Genomic DNA, 17,840 nt, shown 5'->3' on the forward strand with positions numbered 1-17,840 from the left:
TGATTCAACATATGTTATAAGTTACTGTATATACCACTACAAGCACAGGGGACTGTTTTTTTGGGCGTTTTGTGTTTTTTAAACTCCTTAAAACGTTCTAAAATGAATGAAAACATGCATTAATAACATTTTTATTTTATATATTGTACATGTATTGCTGATAAATAAGTATTAAAACGTTCACGTTTTTGAACATTCATTAAAATAAACTGTACTGTTAGAAGTTAGTAGGGCTCTTTCATTAACTCAGAAATACTGAGTTGGGTAGGATGATTTAGAAATGTGATGTTGTAAACCGTGATTGTGCAAACTCATGCACAGTAGGTGGTGGCATGCACCTTTAACGTTTGTTTGCTGACCGCCATTATCATAGAAGAAGAAGCTGGAAAAACGAGAGAGGGGTGGCGTGGAAGCGGAAGTCGTTCATACAATAGCAAGACGGAGAATGGAGGTGCGAGAAGCGCTGATAACTCTGAGATTTTAATGAGATGGGGTCAGATGGAGGGGAGGAACTTGATGCTGAGATCGACTCAGATGACCAATAGAGGAATCGTTCATTACATTCTGATTCTAACTGCGATTCTGATTAGGAGCCTGAGCTGCCTCGGCGCAAGAGAACCCAAATTATGCCCACTGTGCAGGCGTCAATAACAGACGTTGCCTGCTGACAATGCTCCGAGTAGATTATCAGCACATAATGGAATCCCAGTGTAGTCAAGCCCTCACTTTACGCAAAAGACTAAATCGACAGAGCATTCGACAGCTTTCATTGTTTATGTAACATGGAGATGTTGCAGCACATCAAGGACTGTACTGTAGCTGAGGCGCGCCAGGCGAGAGGAGACAACACGTGGGACATGTCTGTGGATGAGCTGGAAGCGTTCATTGCGCTCCTGTATGTCCGAGGACTGTACGGAGGAAAGAACACGAGTTTGGAGAGCCTCTGGTCAGACAGGTATGGGATCACTTTCTTCCGAGATACCTTGCCATGGAACCGCTTCAGAAAGATCATGCGATACCTGCGTTTTGATGCAAGAGAGACCAGACGCATGCGCCTGGATACTGACAAATTGAGAATCAGAAGTTTGGGACGCGTTTGTACAGAGATGTGTTACCTCTTACAAGCCAGGAGTGAACATCACCGTTGTGGAGCAATGGAACCATACCTCCGTGAGGGGAGAAATGTCAAAATGGACGATGTCTTCACCTCACTGCCATTGGTTAACAAGTTGATTGACAAGAACACAAACCTGGTCGGGGCGGTGAATAAGACGAGACTGGAGCTGCCTCCATCTGCATGTAACCAGTCACAAGCAGAGCTGTTCTTCACAACAGTGCAGAAGCACGACAAAGCAACACTTACGGTTTACAGAAAGAAGCCTAGAAAAAACGTCTATCCTGAGCACTAAGCATCTGACAGTTGCCATTGACACAAAGAGAAAACCAGAGACCCTGGCGCACTATAACAGAAGAAATGTAGGCTATTAGTCCTATACCTTACCATATTTCATGCATTGTGCTCTTCTGTAACAAATTGTATTTTTGTGCTATTTGCTCATGTTTAGTACTTTATTCCAGGTTGGTGTGGATAAGATGGCCAGACAGTTCACGGTGAAAGGGGGTACTCGCCGCTGGCCTGTTGCAGTATTCTACAACCTGTTTGACCTGGCTACTATCAACGTGCACGTTTTGTTCACCCAGTGCACCGGTAAGACAACGCCGAGGAGAGATTTCGTAATGGATCTGGCATTGGAGCTTCGTGAGAATCACACGAGAGCCAAGACGAATGCAGCTGCAGCCGCCAAGGAGGCAGCCAAGGCCGCACCGCCTCCATCCCGGGCACCCATCCAGCTCCCTAATTGGAAGAGAACACAGTGCCAGGTGAAGCCGCAGTGTGCACGGAACCAGGCCCATGAAAGCTGTGCACAGTGCCACCGATTTGTTTGTGGGTCTTGCACCCACAAATGTTCGAAGCTGTGCGCTGACTGTGGATCAGAGCAGGAGAGGAGGAAGAGACTGATTAATGCATGAAAGGCATCCCACTGAAGGCGAGAGCACAATACCGTGTTCAACCCCAATCTAATGAACAAATTACTTGTGTTTGGCCTGGTATGGTTCTCAATCAGAGGCAGCTGTCAATCGTTATCCCTGATTGAGAACCATATTTAGGTAGCCTGGTTTCACTTTTGAGTTGTGGGTGATTGTTTCCTGTGTTTGTACCATACGGGACTGGTTCGATTTTCGTTTGGTCAGTCACGTTGTTATTTTGTATTTTTGTAGTGTTCAGTTTTATATATTAAAATGGACACTTACCACGCTGCATATTGGTCCGACATCTCTTACTCCTCGTCAGAAGACAAGAGTCGTTACACACAAAGCACCAACTACTAACTAATGGTATAAATAGGCATAGGAGTTTGCAATAACGTTTTGTCATTCATGTTTTAAACACACATACACATAGGTATCCAAATGTGTAAAGTATGATGTGTATTCCAAACATAACACACTATCAATACATATAAGGGGGATTTTTTTTTTCTCAAAATATTATAATACTCCTCAAACAACAAAAGCGCAGTAGAAGAAAATAAAAACATTTGTGCTAGAAAACAAAATAAAAAAAATATTAGGCTACATCTCACCTTCTTTGTGGGTCTGGCCATAAGACTTCATCCACATCACACGCGACGTTGTCTTGGAAAGTATCTCCTGGAGTGCCGTACCCAGGCCTGGCATAACCCCTAATCGACGTCTCCACAAGCCTCCTCCATTGCCGTGTGAAGGGGTATGCGTTGGTGCGGCTGGCGATCATACACTTTCCAACGCCATGCGGAGAAGAATTATTCAATAGGATTCAAGAACTGAGAGTATAAGGAGAGATTGAGTGCGATGAAAAGTGGGTGGGTGACCTGTGAACCAATTGCGGACCACAGCAACCGGGTGGAAACTAACATTGTCCCAGACGATAACGTACCTGGGCTACTCTGGCCCCTGGCCATTAGGGATTAGCCTGTTGTGGAGGGTTTGCAGAAATGTGATAATGTGTGCAGTGTTGTATGGGCCTAGGATTGCATGATGGCGAAGGACTCCGTTTTGACTAATAGCCGCACACATTGTTATGTTGCCACCACGTTGTCCCGATATGTTGATGATGGCACTGTGTCCGATTATATTTTTGTCGCGGCCCCTTATCTTTGCAAGTTTGAAACCTGCCTCATCCACAAATATTAGCTCGTGATGCACTGCATCTGCTTCTAGCTCCATGACTCTCGGGAAGAGACAAGACAACACAATGTAGTACAGTAGGAAAAGACAGGGATTAGTTAGTATGATGTAGCACCAGCCACTTCCAGATCCAGTACCAATGATAGGATAGTATAGGTTACCTGCACATATTCATATCTCAGTTGTTTTACACGGTCTGAGTTTATTTCGAAAGGGACTGCTTCATCCTAATTCTATTGCCTTTCAGTAGACGACCGTGCAGAGAGACTCACTCTGTTGACGTTTAGGAATATGGTGTTATCTACCATTATGTGGTCCTGCAGGTCTCTGAGTCTGATACAGTTATTTGCAATGACCACAATGTGGGTCTCCAGCTCTGGGGTGAACAGTCCACCTCTTCCACCAGATACTGGTTTTCTTGCAGTTCTATAAAAACATTTGAATGGTTTTAGTGATAGATCCTTCTCATTACGAAAGTACACTACATATTACTGTACCAGTAAGACTACAGCATTTACAGTTTCTTACCGGTTCTCATTTCGAAATATCCGGATTATACCTGCAACAGTATAACTGCTCATATTTGGTTGAACCCGTTGCCCAGCCTCCCTCATGCTCATCCCATGGTTGACAACATGATTTCATCAGTTATTGTGTTCCCGACTCCCTTTCCTCTTCCCCGTCCTACTTCACCTCTTCCTCCTCCTCCTACTTCTTCACCTCCTCGTCCTCCTCTTTCTCCTCCTTGTACTCCTCCAGTTCTCACCCCTCTTCCTCTCTGTCCAATATTGGCCTCCATTGTTGTCCAAACCAAATGTTTACCTGTGGCCTATGTATAGTTCTCAAGCTCTGATTTGTAAGTGAACTCATTATCTAAGTGTTTTCACATGTGTCAACGTGGAAAGGCAATTGGCGAAATAGTGTAGCAATGTAGAGACCAATGTTTACAGTTTTGCTAGAAGTGTGTTATTAAATTGCAAACTGAGTGTAAAGCAGTGGGTGGTGTTTACAGTTTTGCAAAAAAGTGTGTTATAAAATGACAAACTCAGTGTAAAGCAGAGAACGTGCATTCAGTTTGGCACACTTGGTAAATGCATCGGCTACACGTGTTAATGGTTTCAGAGATAGTGCTTCAAGAATCACTGTTAGTGTTTAAGCATTCAGAAGAAGAAAAAAGAATCACGCATCGGAGTCTGAAAAGGCTCTAGTCTAAAGTCAAGAGACAGTTGAAGTGTTGGCCACCGCATGCTTATGGCAAATAACACCAGATCGAAAAACATGCAAAAGAAAGGAGAGGAGATAAGAAGATATTGATTCATGCGTAAAGAAACATATCCCACTGAATGCACCGAAGGAGGTTCATACTGTGTCCGATCTAACTTTAACGACCCTTGTTTAGATCATGGATATATTTACACACATACTCGTTTCTGCATTTTATTTTTCACATTTGTGATGTGCTAAATGTAATCGACAAATAAAACTGTTCAAATGGATTACATTGTGGTGTTTTTATTCAAAGACAAACGACAGTAACTGTTTGTGGAGTAAAATGTTAAGATGCATGTTATTTCTTATTAAAGTATATTCACTGCTACTTTAGTCCAACATGGCAACAAATGGTCACTAAGGTCAACAAAAGAACCCCATCATAGGGAGGTTTAGTTTTAATGGGAGTAATAGTCAAAGAAAGGCTACAGGGCTTTTGGGGGAGGACACCCAACACCATCTCGCATATTTTAACACCCCACCCCCCCCTCATTTCATCAACTTTCTTTGCATTACAATTCGAAAAATACATGTTTTTTTTTTAAAAAATCCCCAGAATATATACAAGATAAAAATACAGTTTGGTTGGTTTAGCAGTAGTGCCATAATATTATTCGAACACTACATATCCATTTCTACTCGTCACGTTTTGAATAGGGCAAAACAGTGATGGAAGAAAATCATACAGGTGTTAGCAAATCACAAAGTGTGTGAGGAGAATGTCAGTATGTGCAGTAGTGGTTAGAAATGGTTATGTCGTAACCGAATGATTACCATTATATCAACTGACTGTACAATACTTATCTCAATAAAACGGTTGACCGTTCTCTTTTTAGAGATCACCAAACTCTCTCAGTAATACACACTAATACTGACTGAGATGAGATTGTACTTTATTAGTTTAGATTAAAATCTATTCTCAATAGCTGATAAGGAACCAGCCAGTGACCCCTATAGATAACAGACAGAAACAAAAATAGCATATTCTCGTCAACCAATACAATATCAACTTTCCAGTACAACTTTGAATACAGTCATTCCCATTTGCTGAGGCAGTTGATATAGACACACGTTTAGTTGAGTCAATTCAGATTCTGTCTCCAAAATATTTATTGGTTTAATTTACTGGCATAAAATCGTACGGCATGTGGGGAAAATGATCTCAGGAACTCACTGGTTACGTTTTCAATCCAAATAAAATATAATTTTCCTATAAAAACACAATCTACACTTTTACGTTGTCTACAGTTGACCAGCAACTGCAGCAAAATAATCATACAAAATGCTACATAAAAATATATTCACTTATATAATTTGATATAATTGTATTTCTTATTTCAAAAAAACACTCGCACATCTGAGTTATCTGGTTGCAGGTGCGAGGGAATATGATAACCTCAAAGAAAAGAGAAACCTGCACATTGCTCTTGCTCTAATTAAAGCATATATCAAAATAAGTAATACCAGCAAGAGCAGTGTGCGGGTTTCTCTTTTGTTTGAATATAATGGCATTGCAAATGACAGTTAGGTTGTAAACTCAAGAGTACGCAAGTTGATATGATGTCCATACTGCTGCAAGCCATTCTTCAATTATCTTGTAGGGGTCGCCAAATCCACATGAAAGTCTAGCCAACCATCGCAAAGCATCTGTTTAGCTTCACACATCACACCAGGACAACTGGGCACAGACGTCAATTCAATGTCTATCCACGTTGTTTGAACGTATTTTTTTTAAACGATGTGGAAACAACGTTGATTCAACCAGTTTGTGCCCAGTGAGGTGGCTCGATTAAATCCATATCGCTGAAGTTCAAAGTTATAGCGCGATGTACATTTAATGGAAATGTTCCCACGTTTATGGAGACTGCATTCATAGTAAACTGCATTTTGTCGGCTCAATCAGAAATCAAGCATGCTAAATGCAGGTTGGCATTTATTGTAATGAATCTTGCCCTGGAGTCAGCTCTGCAGAGTGGTCACTAGCTGGCACAGCCACAAAGTCATAAAAACCTAACCTTAACTCAAACACACCGCTAACCCGAATGCCTAACTCTAACCTTAAATTATGACCAAAAAGCTACATTTAGTTTCATGAATTTTTACGAAATAGACCATTTTGGCTTTGCAGCTGGCCCATCTAGCGGAAATCGCTCACTGCTGCTCCCAGGGCAAGACTCAATGACAATAAACGTCAACCTTCCGCTATAGCGCTGAATTTCGGTGATAGGGATTGAATCAAGCCCCAGAGGTAATGTAAAAGACAACTGTGAGATCACACAGTCGGGTCATCCCATTCTATGTGTTGACCTGGATAGAAAGCAGCAGCGCTGGACTTGATTCTGGCTGCCGGTACTGATAAAATTCAGGTGCAGGGGCTCCACAATACTTTTGAGCTAATATTCTATAAGAGGAACAGGAGCTCAAGCAGCAGAACATTTGAGGTGCCGGTACTCAGCTCTGATGAGCTCCTGCCCAAGTCAAGCACCGGAAAGGAGCAGAAGCTCAGCGTTCTCTAACCAGGTCCCAGTGTTAGAAGAAGACAGTCAGATACACTGACTTCTGCATGTACATTTGTCCTTGTAACGAAAACAGACCGTGAGGATGTGATGTAAGAGAACTTCCTGGTCCGAAGACCTCACAAAAGAGTCACACAAGGGTGTTTCCTAAAAAGTATACTTCAGGCCCCAGTCATACTACTTGAAACGTCAGTCAGTTCTCAGAGCGCGCGTATCAGAGTATGGAGGGCTCTGCGGCGGCCATTTTGTGCTCCTTCTTTAGGAAACACAAAGTCCAAGCTGACCCGACACTGGACTTGACCAACCAACTCCTGACGCTCACGTGCCGTATCCCTAAAAAGAGAGTGAAATGCATGCAGACACCAGACACTTCTCTCCACACCTGCTTCCTCTTTCTGTCTCCTTTTAGAAGAATAGGAACTACTTTTTCCATTGAGTAGTCTAGGATCCCTTCACAACACACAGCAACATTCTCTGACCCTATAGTTGAAATATACAGTGTATTTTTTCCATTTCCACCATTCACTACCATTCTATGGATACACGTCCATATTAGGACATCCTCAGTATCACCATTCAGTATCGTTCCATCATACCCGTGTGGTGTCCATATTAGGACTGCCTCAGTCTCAGCAGTCAGGTATTGTACTTGTTCCACCATCCATCAGTGCTCTCTCAGGTCTATGTGTGCTGATGTATGAGTCTGAATTGTTCCTGTATGTGTTTGTACACTAGTGAAAAATCCAATGACCCCTCTCGGGATCAATAAGGTTTTATTTAATTTCAATTCAGTTTCATTCATCCAATTGGCTAGGCAGTAGGCAGTTGCCATTGTGCTGGTTAGCTGGGATAGCTGGTATACACAGGTTAAGGTTGGGCACTCTGCGGTAGACAAAATGGAAGGGTTGCGAGTTTGGGTGGCTGTGTATCTCCGCTTTGATTCGCTGGGGGTGTGTGTCCGGGGCAAGCTGCTGACTGGTTGCCTCAGTGATGAGAAAGAGGGAGTGGTTCTCTGGGTCATTAACTTTGAACTTGTAGGCGCAGAGCGAGCATACTTCTTCGGTGGTGGAGTACGGGTGGACTAGGAGGGTTTTGGCTGTGCAGCCGCTGTTGACTTCTTGTAAGGCGACTCGCAGGTAGTTCTGAAGGAGAAGGGATACAAGGAATGTGATACAGGTATCATTGATACAAATATACATGTATGCAGACATGCAAAACAGATATAACATATACACATGCAAAAATACATGGGAGAAAATGACACAAAGAGAGACAGAGAACATTACACGGATATCAGTTATATGCAGGTGCACATGCAGGATCAGAACTGAGACACAAATACACAGGAATGTATTTTTGTTTTTGAAGACACACAGGGAGAAAGATGAAGGAGCTTTGGTACGACTCTATAGCCTCTACTATTTGTATGGCGTTTACAGGAAGACACAGCCATTTCAGAGCGAACAGAGAAAAACCAAGACAACGTGACATTAGCGCACAATCACATGCATTAGATTAGTCCTATCTCATCTACCTATCAGCTTCCTTCTCAATATCACTTCCTTCTTGACCGTCTCTAACCCGGAAATCAAACACATATTTTTCTTCCAAAAGTGTCTTCATAGTTTCAGATCCTTTTGAATACAGATCCAGATGTAGAGGGATAGTCTCGGCATGTCACCACCGGCGCTTCTCATGCAGATTGGTGTTGAGTGAAGTTGCCCCGTGACGCTAATCTTGGGTCAGTTTTGCATTTCCCCCCACTAATGGTTAAGGTTAGGATTGGGGGAAAGAAAGCTGATCCTAGATCTGTACTTAAGGGAAACTTCACACTGGAGCCATGCAGATTCAGTCCCCGTCTCGGGGTAGTGTTTTAGGGGGGTGTTCTTTCAAACTCACTGCCTGGGAGGGGGGGGTCAGATGGGGTTCAGGGCGATACCTGGAAGTCGTCCACGGAGGGTGCCGTGCGCTGGGCGGTGCGTCGGCGGTGCCACTGATGCAGGGTGTCTCTGGCCTCGGAGCTGAGGACCCTGGCTGCCTGTTCCTCCTGGAAGTTCTTGATGAGAGCCATGGCCCCGTACGCACTGGTGAGGTAGTAGCCACCTGGGAGAGGGAAGGTTGGGGAGAAGGGGAGAGCAGGCAGGGAAGGAGGAGACCCAGGAAGAGAAATATAATACATGTTAATATGGGCATGCTGCAGTTTGACTGTGGTCGTGTTAATGTGTCAACGAGGCTATACGAGGTGGAAAATGACGTATACGGTCTGTATGTTGGTGAAGAATACATTCTGGTTTATACGTGAGTATATCGCATTGCACTCCTACAGTGTGTTTGGGACTGAGAACAGGACACTGGACTAGAGGAAGTGCCCTTTGTAAGATAATCATCAGGAAGCCACTAACTAGAGGGACAATACCTTTTCCAAGGGAACCCACCCACACCTTATGAACATTCCAATTCACATCGTCTTCCTGTGGAACACACTTGTTTCCTACCAAGCCTGCCTTCCAGTCTGGGCTTGAACTTGACCTGTAGTTGCCTTGCACGACCTGAGCTAACACATATGCATGGTTATGAACTTGATTTTGAGATAAATTGCCTGTTTATTGCAGAAAAAAAATTATGTTAGGTAGAGTGTACCAAGATACTAGATTTAATTTATTATAGACCTGTCTAGTTCTAATATTACTGTGAGTTAAAGTGAGGTAGGGCTGCGTTTTTACTGTGGTTTATGATACAGACACACAGGAGAACTGACCAGATTGTGTTGTCCTGACCCAAGTTCCTGAAGTTGGACTATGATTGGGCCCGGCAGATCTATTGTCAGTCCAGACACTGCCTCCTGTACTTGTGTGAAGGTGAAATCTGTCGCCACAAAACCTTGCAAGACGGCCAGTTCAGAGGGTCGCTTAGCAGCATGACACAACACGAGCTTGACTCATTCTGATAGATAAAGGTAGGGATAGATCAGTTGGAGGAGCCAGACAGGTAGACCTCCCCTCTTCAATGATCCAGTCCAGGTAAACTGTATACTGTGGTATTGAATCCAGTATCATTATGTGATGGGAGACCTACCCTCTCCATGTAGCAGTGTGGGATCCAGCAGCTCCATCATGTAGAGGATCTCAGTGTCCAGCTGAGGCATGTCACACTGGGCCAGGACATAGGTCAGCATCGGTAGGAAGTCATCTGCTCCGTACATCCTCCCTGAGAGAGAGAGACAGATTATTATTACTTTTATGTTAATATTGTACATCTCCAAAGTAAGCTTTGGCAATATGTACATTCTTACGTCATGCCAATAAAGCAAATTGAATAGAAGGGAATTGAGAGAGAGTGGAGAGAGTGGAGAGAGAGGAGAGAGAGCAAGAGAAGAGAGAGAGAAGAGAGAGAGAGATAGAGGAGAGCGAGAGAGAGAGAGAGAAGAGAGAGAGAGGAGAGAGAAAGGAGAGGAGACGAGAGAGAGAGCGACTAGCGAGAGCGAGAGAGGAGATAGAGAGAGAGAGAGAAAGAAGAGAAGAGACGAGAGAGAGAGCCACTAGCGAGAGCGAGAGAGGAGAGAGAGAGAGAAGAGAGAGAGAGAAGAGAGAAGAGAGAAGAAAGAGGAGAGAGGAGAGAGAGAGAAAGGCATGTCACAATGGGCCAGGACGTAGGCCAGTATGGGCAGGAAGTTATCCTCCCTGTACATCCACCCTGAGAGAGAGTTACACAGCGGGGAAAGGAAAGGTGTGGTCAGATGAAAACACACACATGAACACACAAACACACACACTCAGAAGATAAAACAGGGTTAGGGGTCAATTGAATTTCAATATAATTTTAAAAATATTTTATCAAACAGAAGAATTAAGAAAAAGTGCTTTTTAGTTTCCTTCCTGAATTTACTGAATTTAAATGGAATTGATCCCAATCTTGTGTAATACACAACCAGGTACACTATAGACATATATGTGGAACTCATCCACACTCTCTGCACAGGCACCCTCTCTCCCAAAACACATCCTCCCCCCAATCCCACCTACCTGAGTTATCCTGCATGATGGTGTAGATGAGTTTACACACTCGGAGCAGCAGCGACACCTTCTTATCCGGGGAGTACATCTTCCTCATGTTGTGGAACTTGTGGCGGATCTTTTCAATGGCCATGGGGTCAGGTGGCACAGCCCCGTCCACACCCAGGTCCTGGGGCCTCCGGGTCTTAGCCAGGGCCAGGTTCTCCCTCAGCTGCTGCCAGCCTCCACTGCTCACCTAGGAGGAGAGGAAGGAGGAGAAGGTTATGAGCGTAGAAGTTTAGCTATAAGAAGTGACAAAGCCCCAATGCTTAAATGGGAGAGGAGAGAGAGGAAGGTCAAGGTTATGGTTATAGATATATAATTACTAGACAAACAAGGTTATGAATCATCATCATGGTCATGATCGCCATCTATTAATGACATTTCTATGATCATTGTTCCTTCTATTTATTCTATTTCCATCATAGAAATGTAATTACCAGAAGGGGAGAAAACCTCTCAGACCTGTGGTTATGATGACATCAACTTCAGGATTCTCCTTAGTGTAAACACTGCATATAAAATATATCCTGTTTAAAAGACATGAGCTCCTTGACTGACGTTCTACTAACTTTCAGAATCAACTATGATTCTATCAGGTGCTGCAATGGAAGACAAAGCTCACCTGGAAGTCGTGCAGGGCCACTTCCACTACGCCCTTCAGCGGCTTCAACACACATTTGTGCATGGCCTTCTCCAGGACAGAGTCTAGAGATAAAACACACAGACACGTTGGGGGTTAGTGGCTGCTTCCCCAAACTGGCTTGGCCCATATTGAGTCGTCAATAGAGTTCAATAAATGTTTCACACAATTAGGAGGATGTGTTAAAACTCTCCGTTACATAAGAGCTTCACATTTCAAACTTTTAAAGGGGGTAAATCTCATGCAACTGCAAACGCTTTTCCGCAATAAAACGGTAAACTTAAACGCTGTAAAAAGTCATGCCGTAAAATAAATACCATCCATAACCATTAAAAACCTCAACTGACCCAGATGCAGATTGACCATGCAATAGCATTTTACTGTACAATGGTGCGTAAGCTGTGAAGAGCTACTTCCACTGCCTCGCCCTAAAACATAACCCAGCCATAACCATAGCTGAACCTGCACTAACGGACATCACCTCAAGATCCCCAGGAGAATAGTGGATACATCCATGAACACAAAGTTCACAGTTTGATAAAACAATAGCCCACATCCATCACGTAGCCTATTCTATTATTTTTCATCTGACCTCAAACTGTATAAAATCAGGGTCAGCGAAGCGGTGCAACCTGTTTTCAAGCAAATAACTGTTTCTCAGTCATTGCTGCTGATTAACTAGCGGTGACAGAGCCCATGAACCATAGCCGGCAGCTGGGTACTGAACCGTAGTTTTGCATTGGTTAACGCCACAGTATCATGCAAAAGGACTTCATCCAAATTAATCTAGTGGCCTATTGTGTGGAAAACCTGAGAGTAGCAGAAGTCAAGAAAGGAGGACTGCTTTATGGTGTTTGACATGAGCAATGCTGGGTTTTCCAGGAAAACAGAGCTGGGAGAAAGAAAGAGAGAAAGAGAGAGAGAGAGAGAGAGAGAGGTACAGAGAGCTTGAGAGAGAGAGGTACAGAGAGCTTGAGAGAGAGAGGTACAGGGAGAGAGAGAGGTACAGAGAGAGAGAGAGGTACAGAGAGAGAGAGAGGGGAGTACAGAGAGAGAGAGAGAGGGGGGGTGTACAGAGAGAGAGAGAGAGAGAGGGTGTACAGAGAGAGAGAGAGAAAAAGAAAGAGAAAAATAGGGAGGTTTGGGGAAGTGTAAGGTTAGAAAACTCCCCACTCCCTACAACTAATAAAATAAATATGATTCTGAATAGATGGAGAGGTAGGTAGATTATTAACATGGACTCGAGAGCTGGATAAACACACACTGGTTAGTAGTTCATACACACACACACACACACACACACACACACACACACACACACACACACACACACACACACACACACACACACACACACACACACACACACGTCCCTCTACACTTCCTTACTGCTGGTTTCCTCTCAGGACCTTGACTCCTTGGTATGTTGGGCAATGTTTGTTATGTTGCTATACCTCCTCTGTAAAGCCTTGGGCTACACTGTAAGTCTTGGGCAACAATGGGCTACACTCCTTAGAAAAAAGGGTTCCAAAAGGGTTCTTTGTGGAGAGATAGGGTTCTACCAAGAACCAGTTTGATCAGAAGAACCCTTTTTGTTGACAAGGGTCCTTTGTAAGCCAAATGGTTCTACCTACAACCTTGAACATCCTACATTGTTTTTGGAAGAGAGGGTTCTTTGATGTTTCTTTGGAAGGCAAGAAGGGTTCTACATAGAACCAGACATCCTTCATCACTGTTAGGGGCCCTCTTCATACTGAAGAATGTGTCTAGTTTTTTATGATTAGCTTTTGTTGTTGTGTATAATAAGGCATATACTATTGTGTATATGAATATGTGGTCTATTGTGTTTACTGTATTTTGATGTGTATTGTGGTGCTACACAGGGCTCATCTGGAAGAGATACCTTGGTCTCAGCATTGACTTAAATGTCAAATTAAAGGTGAAAACAAATGTAAAAAAAATTGTAATCTACTATTTCCCAGCATGCTCTATTGCAGGGAGATTTTCAGAATAGTTTGTTTTACTGTAATATCTGTGTTTTTGCATGTACAACGATTGGGTGATACATTTTGTGCTACACAAAGATAAATAACATACAGTTCTTTTTAAACATCCAATCTGTTGGATTTATTGTACCCGATACTGAGATGGATGTTCCAGTTTAAATGATTGAGGTAGTCTCAGTATTCAATCTTCCCTACCCTATCAGTCATTCTGAATGCAGGTTGCAGGTGATTAACAATTCCACTTGTTGGATATCCTAACTCTGTCTGGATTCCAATAGGAATTACACATCACTTTGCAAGCCAGCATAATGTGATTTACAGGCCTGATGTGGCCTGTAAACCAGGAGATTCTTAACACCACTGTGTTACGGTATAACTAGGCCCTCAAAGAAAGGCCAACGGCCTGTCGTTTCCAATAGGAGTGAATGAAGCATAGTGTGCAGAACAAACAAGGAGGTGGGCAGAGCCAAGCATGAGCTAGTGAGATCCTATTGGCTCATTCTAGCATGTATTTGCATATTTCTGTTAGGGAACACCTACTCCGTGAAGTGCGTGTGTGCAATAACTCAATTCACCCTTACACTCCTCCTAAACAACAACATATTTTACAACTTTAGCAAAAGATAAAGTCTCTAAAACGCAGTCCACTCTGTTTGTTCCAGATTCTAGTTTTGGAAACTGTATGGAGGTCATATGGCCAAAATCCATCTCGCTCAATATTCTCCCTCTGCCGTGCACTGGGTTTCCTCTGATCACCGTATCTTGTACTGAGTGGAAACACCAACCGGACGCTTCACATTTACACATCCGGTGAAATATCTGACTCATTGTTCTATTTGTGGAAAGGCCTTATGATATACACTACCGTTCAAAAGCTTGGGGTCAGCCTATACAATGAATCATACCATGACTGTACTCATAGGTCACCTACACTACCATTCAAAAGTTTGGGGTCACTTAGAAATGTCCTTGTTTTTCAAAGAAAAATACTTTTTTTTTTTGTCCATTAAAATAACATCAAATTGATCAGTAATACAGTGTAGACATTGTTAATGTTGTAAATTACTATTGTAGCTGGAAACCCATTATCAGCAACCATCACTCCTGTGTTCCAATGGCACGTTGTGTTAGCTAATCCAAGTTTATCATTTTAAAAGGCTAATTGATCATTAGAAAACCCTTTTGCAATTATGTCAGCACAGCTGAAAACTGTTGTTCTGATTAAAGAAGCAATAAAACTGGCCTTCTTTAGATTAGTTGAGTATCTGGAGCATCAGCATTTGTGGATTCGATTACAGGCTCAAAATGGCTGGAAACAAATAACTTTATTCTGAAACTTGTCAGTCTAGTCTTGTTCTGAGAAATGGAAGGCTATTCCATGTGAGAAATTGCCAAGAAACTGAAGATCTGGTACAATGCTGTGTACTACTCCCTTCACAGAACAGCACAAACTGTCTCTAGAGTTAGGTTTAGGGTAAGGGGTTTGGGGTTAAGGAAAATAGGATTTTGAATGGGAATACATTTTTTGGTCCCACACTTGGATAGTAAAACCAACCTGTGTGTGTGTGTGTGTATGTGTGTGTGTGGGTATCTGTGTGTGTTGACAGTCCTCTGGTTCCCTTTATAAACACACACACTTGGTTACTCTACCCCCATGCTCACTCTGTACCTCAATTACCAGTAAAACTATACATTTGACCCCCCCTCCTTACCTCAATTACTAGTAAATCGATCCAGTTTGGACTTTTAAATGACATTACGACGACCTACACCCATTTCTCCCTAACGCCTCTTATACATACAGTATACAGTCTACACTGACATAGTATGTCAACAGTGAGGAGAGCACGGTCCAAGCTTCACTTCTCTATTCCTGAAAGCCTTCCATAGCCTGCGGCTTTTACCATTACGTCAGTCTGTCTGTCTATACAGGAATCCCATTTGTGTTACTAGTCGAGACTAAACCTTGTAAACATTGTATCTGGTGGCAAACACGGAACATCCTAGCCTATGTTACTGTCCTTTGGGTCGCAGAATGTTACTGTGCCCGGTTTAGTAAATGTATGCATAGTCCTATCGAGAGCATTGGTAGTCTTTTATTGTTGTGTTTATTACCTTGCATACTTCTAAGTTGAAAGAGAGAGAGTCACTTGCTTTGGCAATGTTAACACGTTTCCCATGCCAATAAAGCCCCTTGAATTGAATTGAATTGAGAGACAGAGAGAGAGAGAGAGATAGACAAAGAGACAGAGAGAGAGAGAGAGAGAGAGAGAGAGAGAAAGAGAGAGAGAGGTCAGCTACCACTCCAACAACCACTTCTTCTCTGAACAATGCTTGGCTGTTGTTGTTTACAAAGAACAAGGGAAAAGAGACGAGTGTAAAATTAAGGCTACATAATCATGCAAATACGTATTCAGCCCAAAGTCAATGAAAACCCTCTTTGACAACATTGGCTAAGTCAGCCTCCATCACAATTTCACTGTCAAACATTAGCACTTGCTTGCTTCAGCTCTGTGTCGTCAAAATGAGGACTACGTATTGTAGCCTCCTCTAACTAGGCCTATTTTCTGTCACTAGTAAGTCACACCATATTTGGTCCCACATTAAAAGAATCCCTTGACATTTAGGGATTTTGGTTGGGAGATAATTGTCATTTTTGCCATTCCAATTGAACCACGAAAGAAGCTTGGCATTTGGCACAACTGTGTGAATTTGTGCCAAGCTGGAGAGGCCAGGAATAACTGACTGTAGGGAAGGGAGGGTACACTGGCATCTCACTGGCATCTCACTGGCATCTCCGTAACCCAACACTGGTTTCTATAACCAGTCTGTCTTAACATGGACTAATAGGGAGTGCTTCAAATAGCTGGGCTAATTTTCATCATGTACATAGACTAAGTCTTGACAGTTTATAAAATATGTTGTAAGTGGATTAGGTCACTGTGAAACTAGTTTTTAGGTATTACTTCCCTATTAGAGCTGAAGTGCTCGGAGAGAGAGCCAACATGAGCAAATAATTGGGATATGAGAAACACCCACAACCACACACTCATACAGACGTTCATGTGAAGTACGTATGTATCTACCCACACACCAGCTTCCTTGTAGTCTGAGGCCATAAAGACCCCCCCCCTCCCCCTACCCCACACACAATCCACACACACAAACTCACCTATCTGATCCTCGGGTATGAGGGATTCGATGGGCGGGTCCAGTTCGGAGCTCTGCGTCAGGTAGGCCTTCATCTGGGTCATGAACTGTCTGAGGGTCTGCAGGAGGTCTAAGCCTGAAGTATGACACCCCTTATTCTCCTGTACAAAACTGATATAATCCTGAACCAGGCATCCAAAGTAGGAACTCTTGTCCCTGGAGAGCTCCGCTATCCTCCTCACGGCTCGCCTTTCTGGGGTCATGAACGTGCTGAAGACTCCAGAAACTTTCCGGAAACTCAGCGCAACTTTGACCCCGACCCCTCTCCGGTGGGCTTTGAAGGGAGGACGGAGGCCCTGGTCCAGGTCGTTCTCCAGGCTGACACCGTAGTCTTCCTCTTCTTCGTCACAGAGGTCTTCGTCGTCGCTGCTGTCCTTGTTGTTGCCAAGGTGATGCCGTAATCTGAGAGGGGGGCTGGCGGGGAGGGAGAGGGGACGCTGGGAGTAGTCCAGAGAATCTGAGGAAGAGGTGGAGATGGACATGTCGCTCAGCCTCCCCTCTTGTCCCTCTCGCCTGGGGGTCTTACCCGGAGGGCTGGGAGGGCTACCAGCACCATTTCCCACTATGGAGGGAGTGGGTATGGCCGGTGTCTGGCAAGGGGGAAGCTTGGCACGGGACAGAGCCTTGGCGATAGTTTCGTCATCAAGAGCGATGTGGCACCGGTGGGCGTCGATGTCAGGTTTATTGGGGCGTCGGGGAGGAGGGTGCTGAGGGTGTTGGTGGGGCACAGGGATGGCGGCGCTGCTTGTCATATTTTTGGAATGGCTGCTGTGCCTGGCACCCATGGGAGGGCGAGGGGTGGGGCGAAGATTCTGATTGGATGAAGGTTGCAGTGGTTGCCTGGTGACAACAATGGCTGCGGGCGTTTCGGGCATGCTGCTCTTGGGCTTCTGGGGTAGAGGGGTGGGGGGAGGGG

At 43.8% G+C, this 17,840-nt stretch overlaps 1 protein-coding gene and 1 long non-coding RNA gene across 2 annotated transcripts in view; one reads left to right on the top strand and one right to left on the bottom strand.

The window, feature by feature from the left end:
• The first annotated feature begins 427 nt into the window (after window positions 1-427).
• LOC115143552 (uncharacterized) lies at window positions 428-2,320 on the top strand. Its single transcript, XR_003865649.2, has 2 exons — window positions 428-1,476; window positions 1,579-2,320. It is a non-coding gene; the product is annotated as an uncharacterized LOC115143552 (long non-coding RNA).
• A 2,404-nt stretch (window positions 2,321-4,724) lies between these two features.
• Window positions 4,725-17,840, bottom strand: part of LOC115143549 (ras and Rab interactor 2-like) — a 47,953-nt gene continuing 34,837 nt past the window's right edge. Inside the window, 6 exon segments of the mRNA XM_065001494.1 lie at window positions 4,725-8,155; window positions 8,953-9,116; window positions 10,089-10,220; window positions 11,036-11,261; window positions 11,691-11,773; window positions 16,887-17,840. Of these exon segments, the coding sequence (XP_064857566.1) occupies window positions 7,808-8,155; window positions 8,953-9,116; window positions 10,089-10,220; window positions 11,036-11,261; window positions 11,691-11,773; window positions 16,887-17,840 (1,907 nt within the window). The 3' untranslated portion in view covers window positions 4,725-7,807.

This window comes from Oncorhynchus nerka, linkage group LG15 (genome assembly GCF_034236695.1).
Source record: "Oncorhynchus nerka isolate Pitt River linkage group LG15, Oner_Uvic_2.0, whole genome shotgun sequence".
Lineage (NCBI taxonomy): Eukaryota > Metazoa > Chordata > Actinopteri > Salmoniformes > Salmonidae > Oncorhynchus > Oncorhynchus nerka.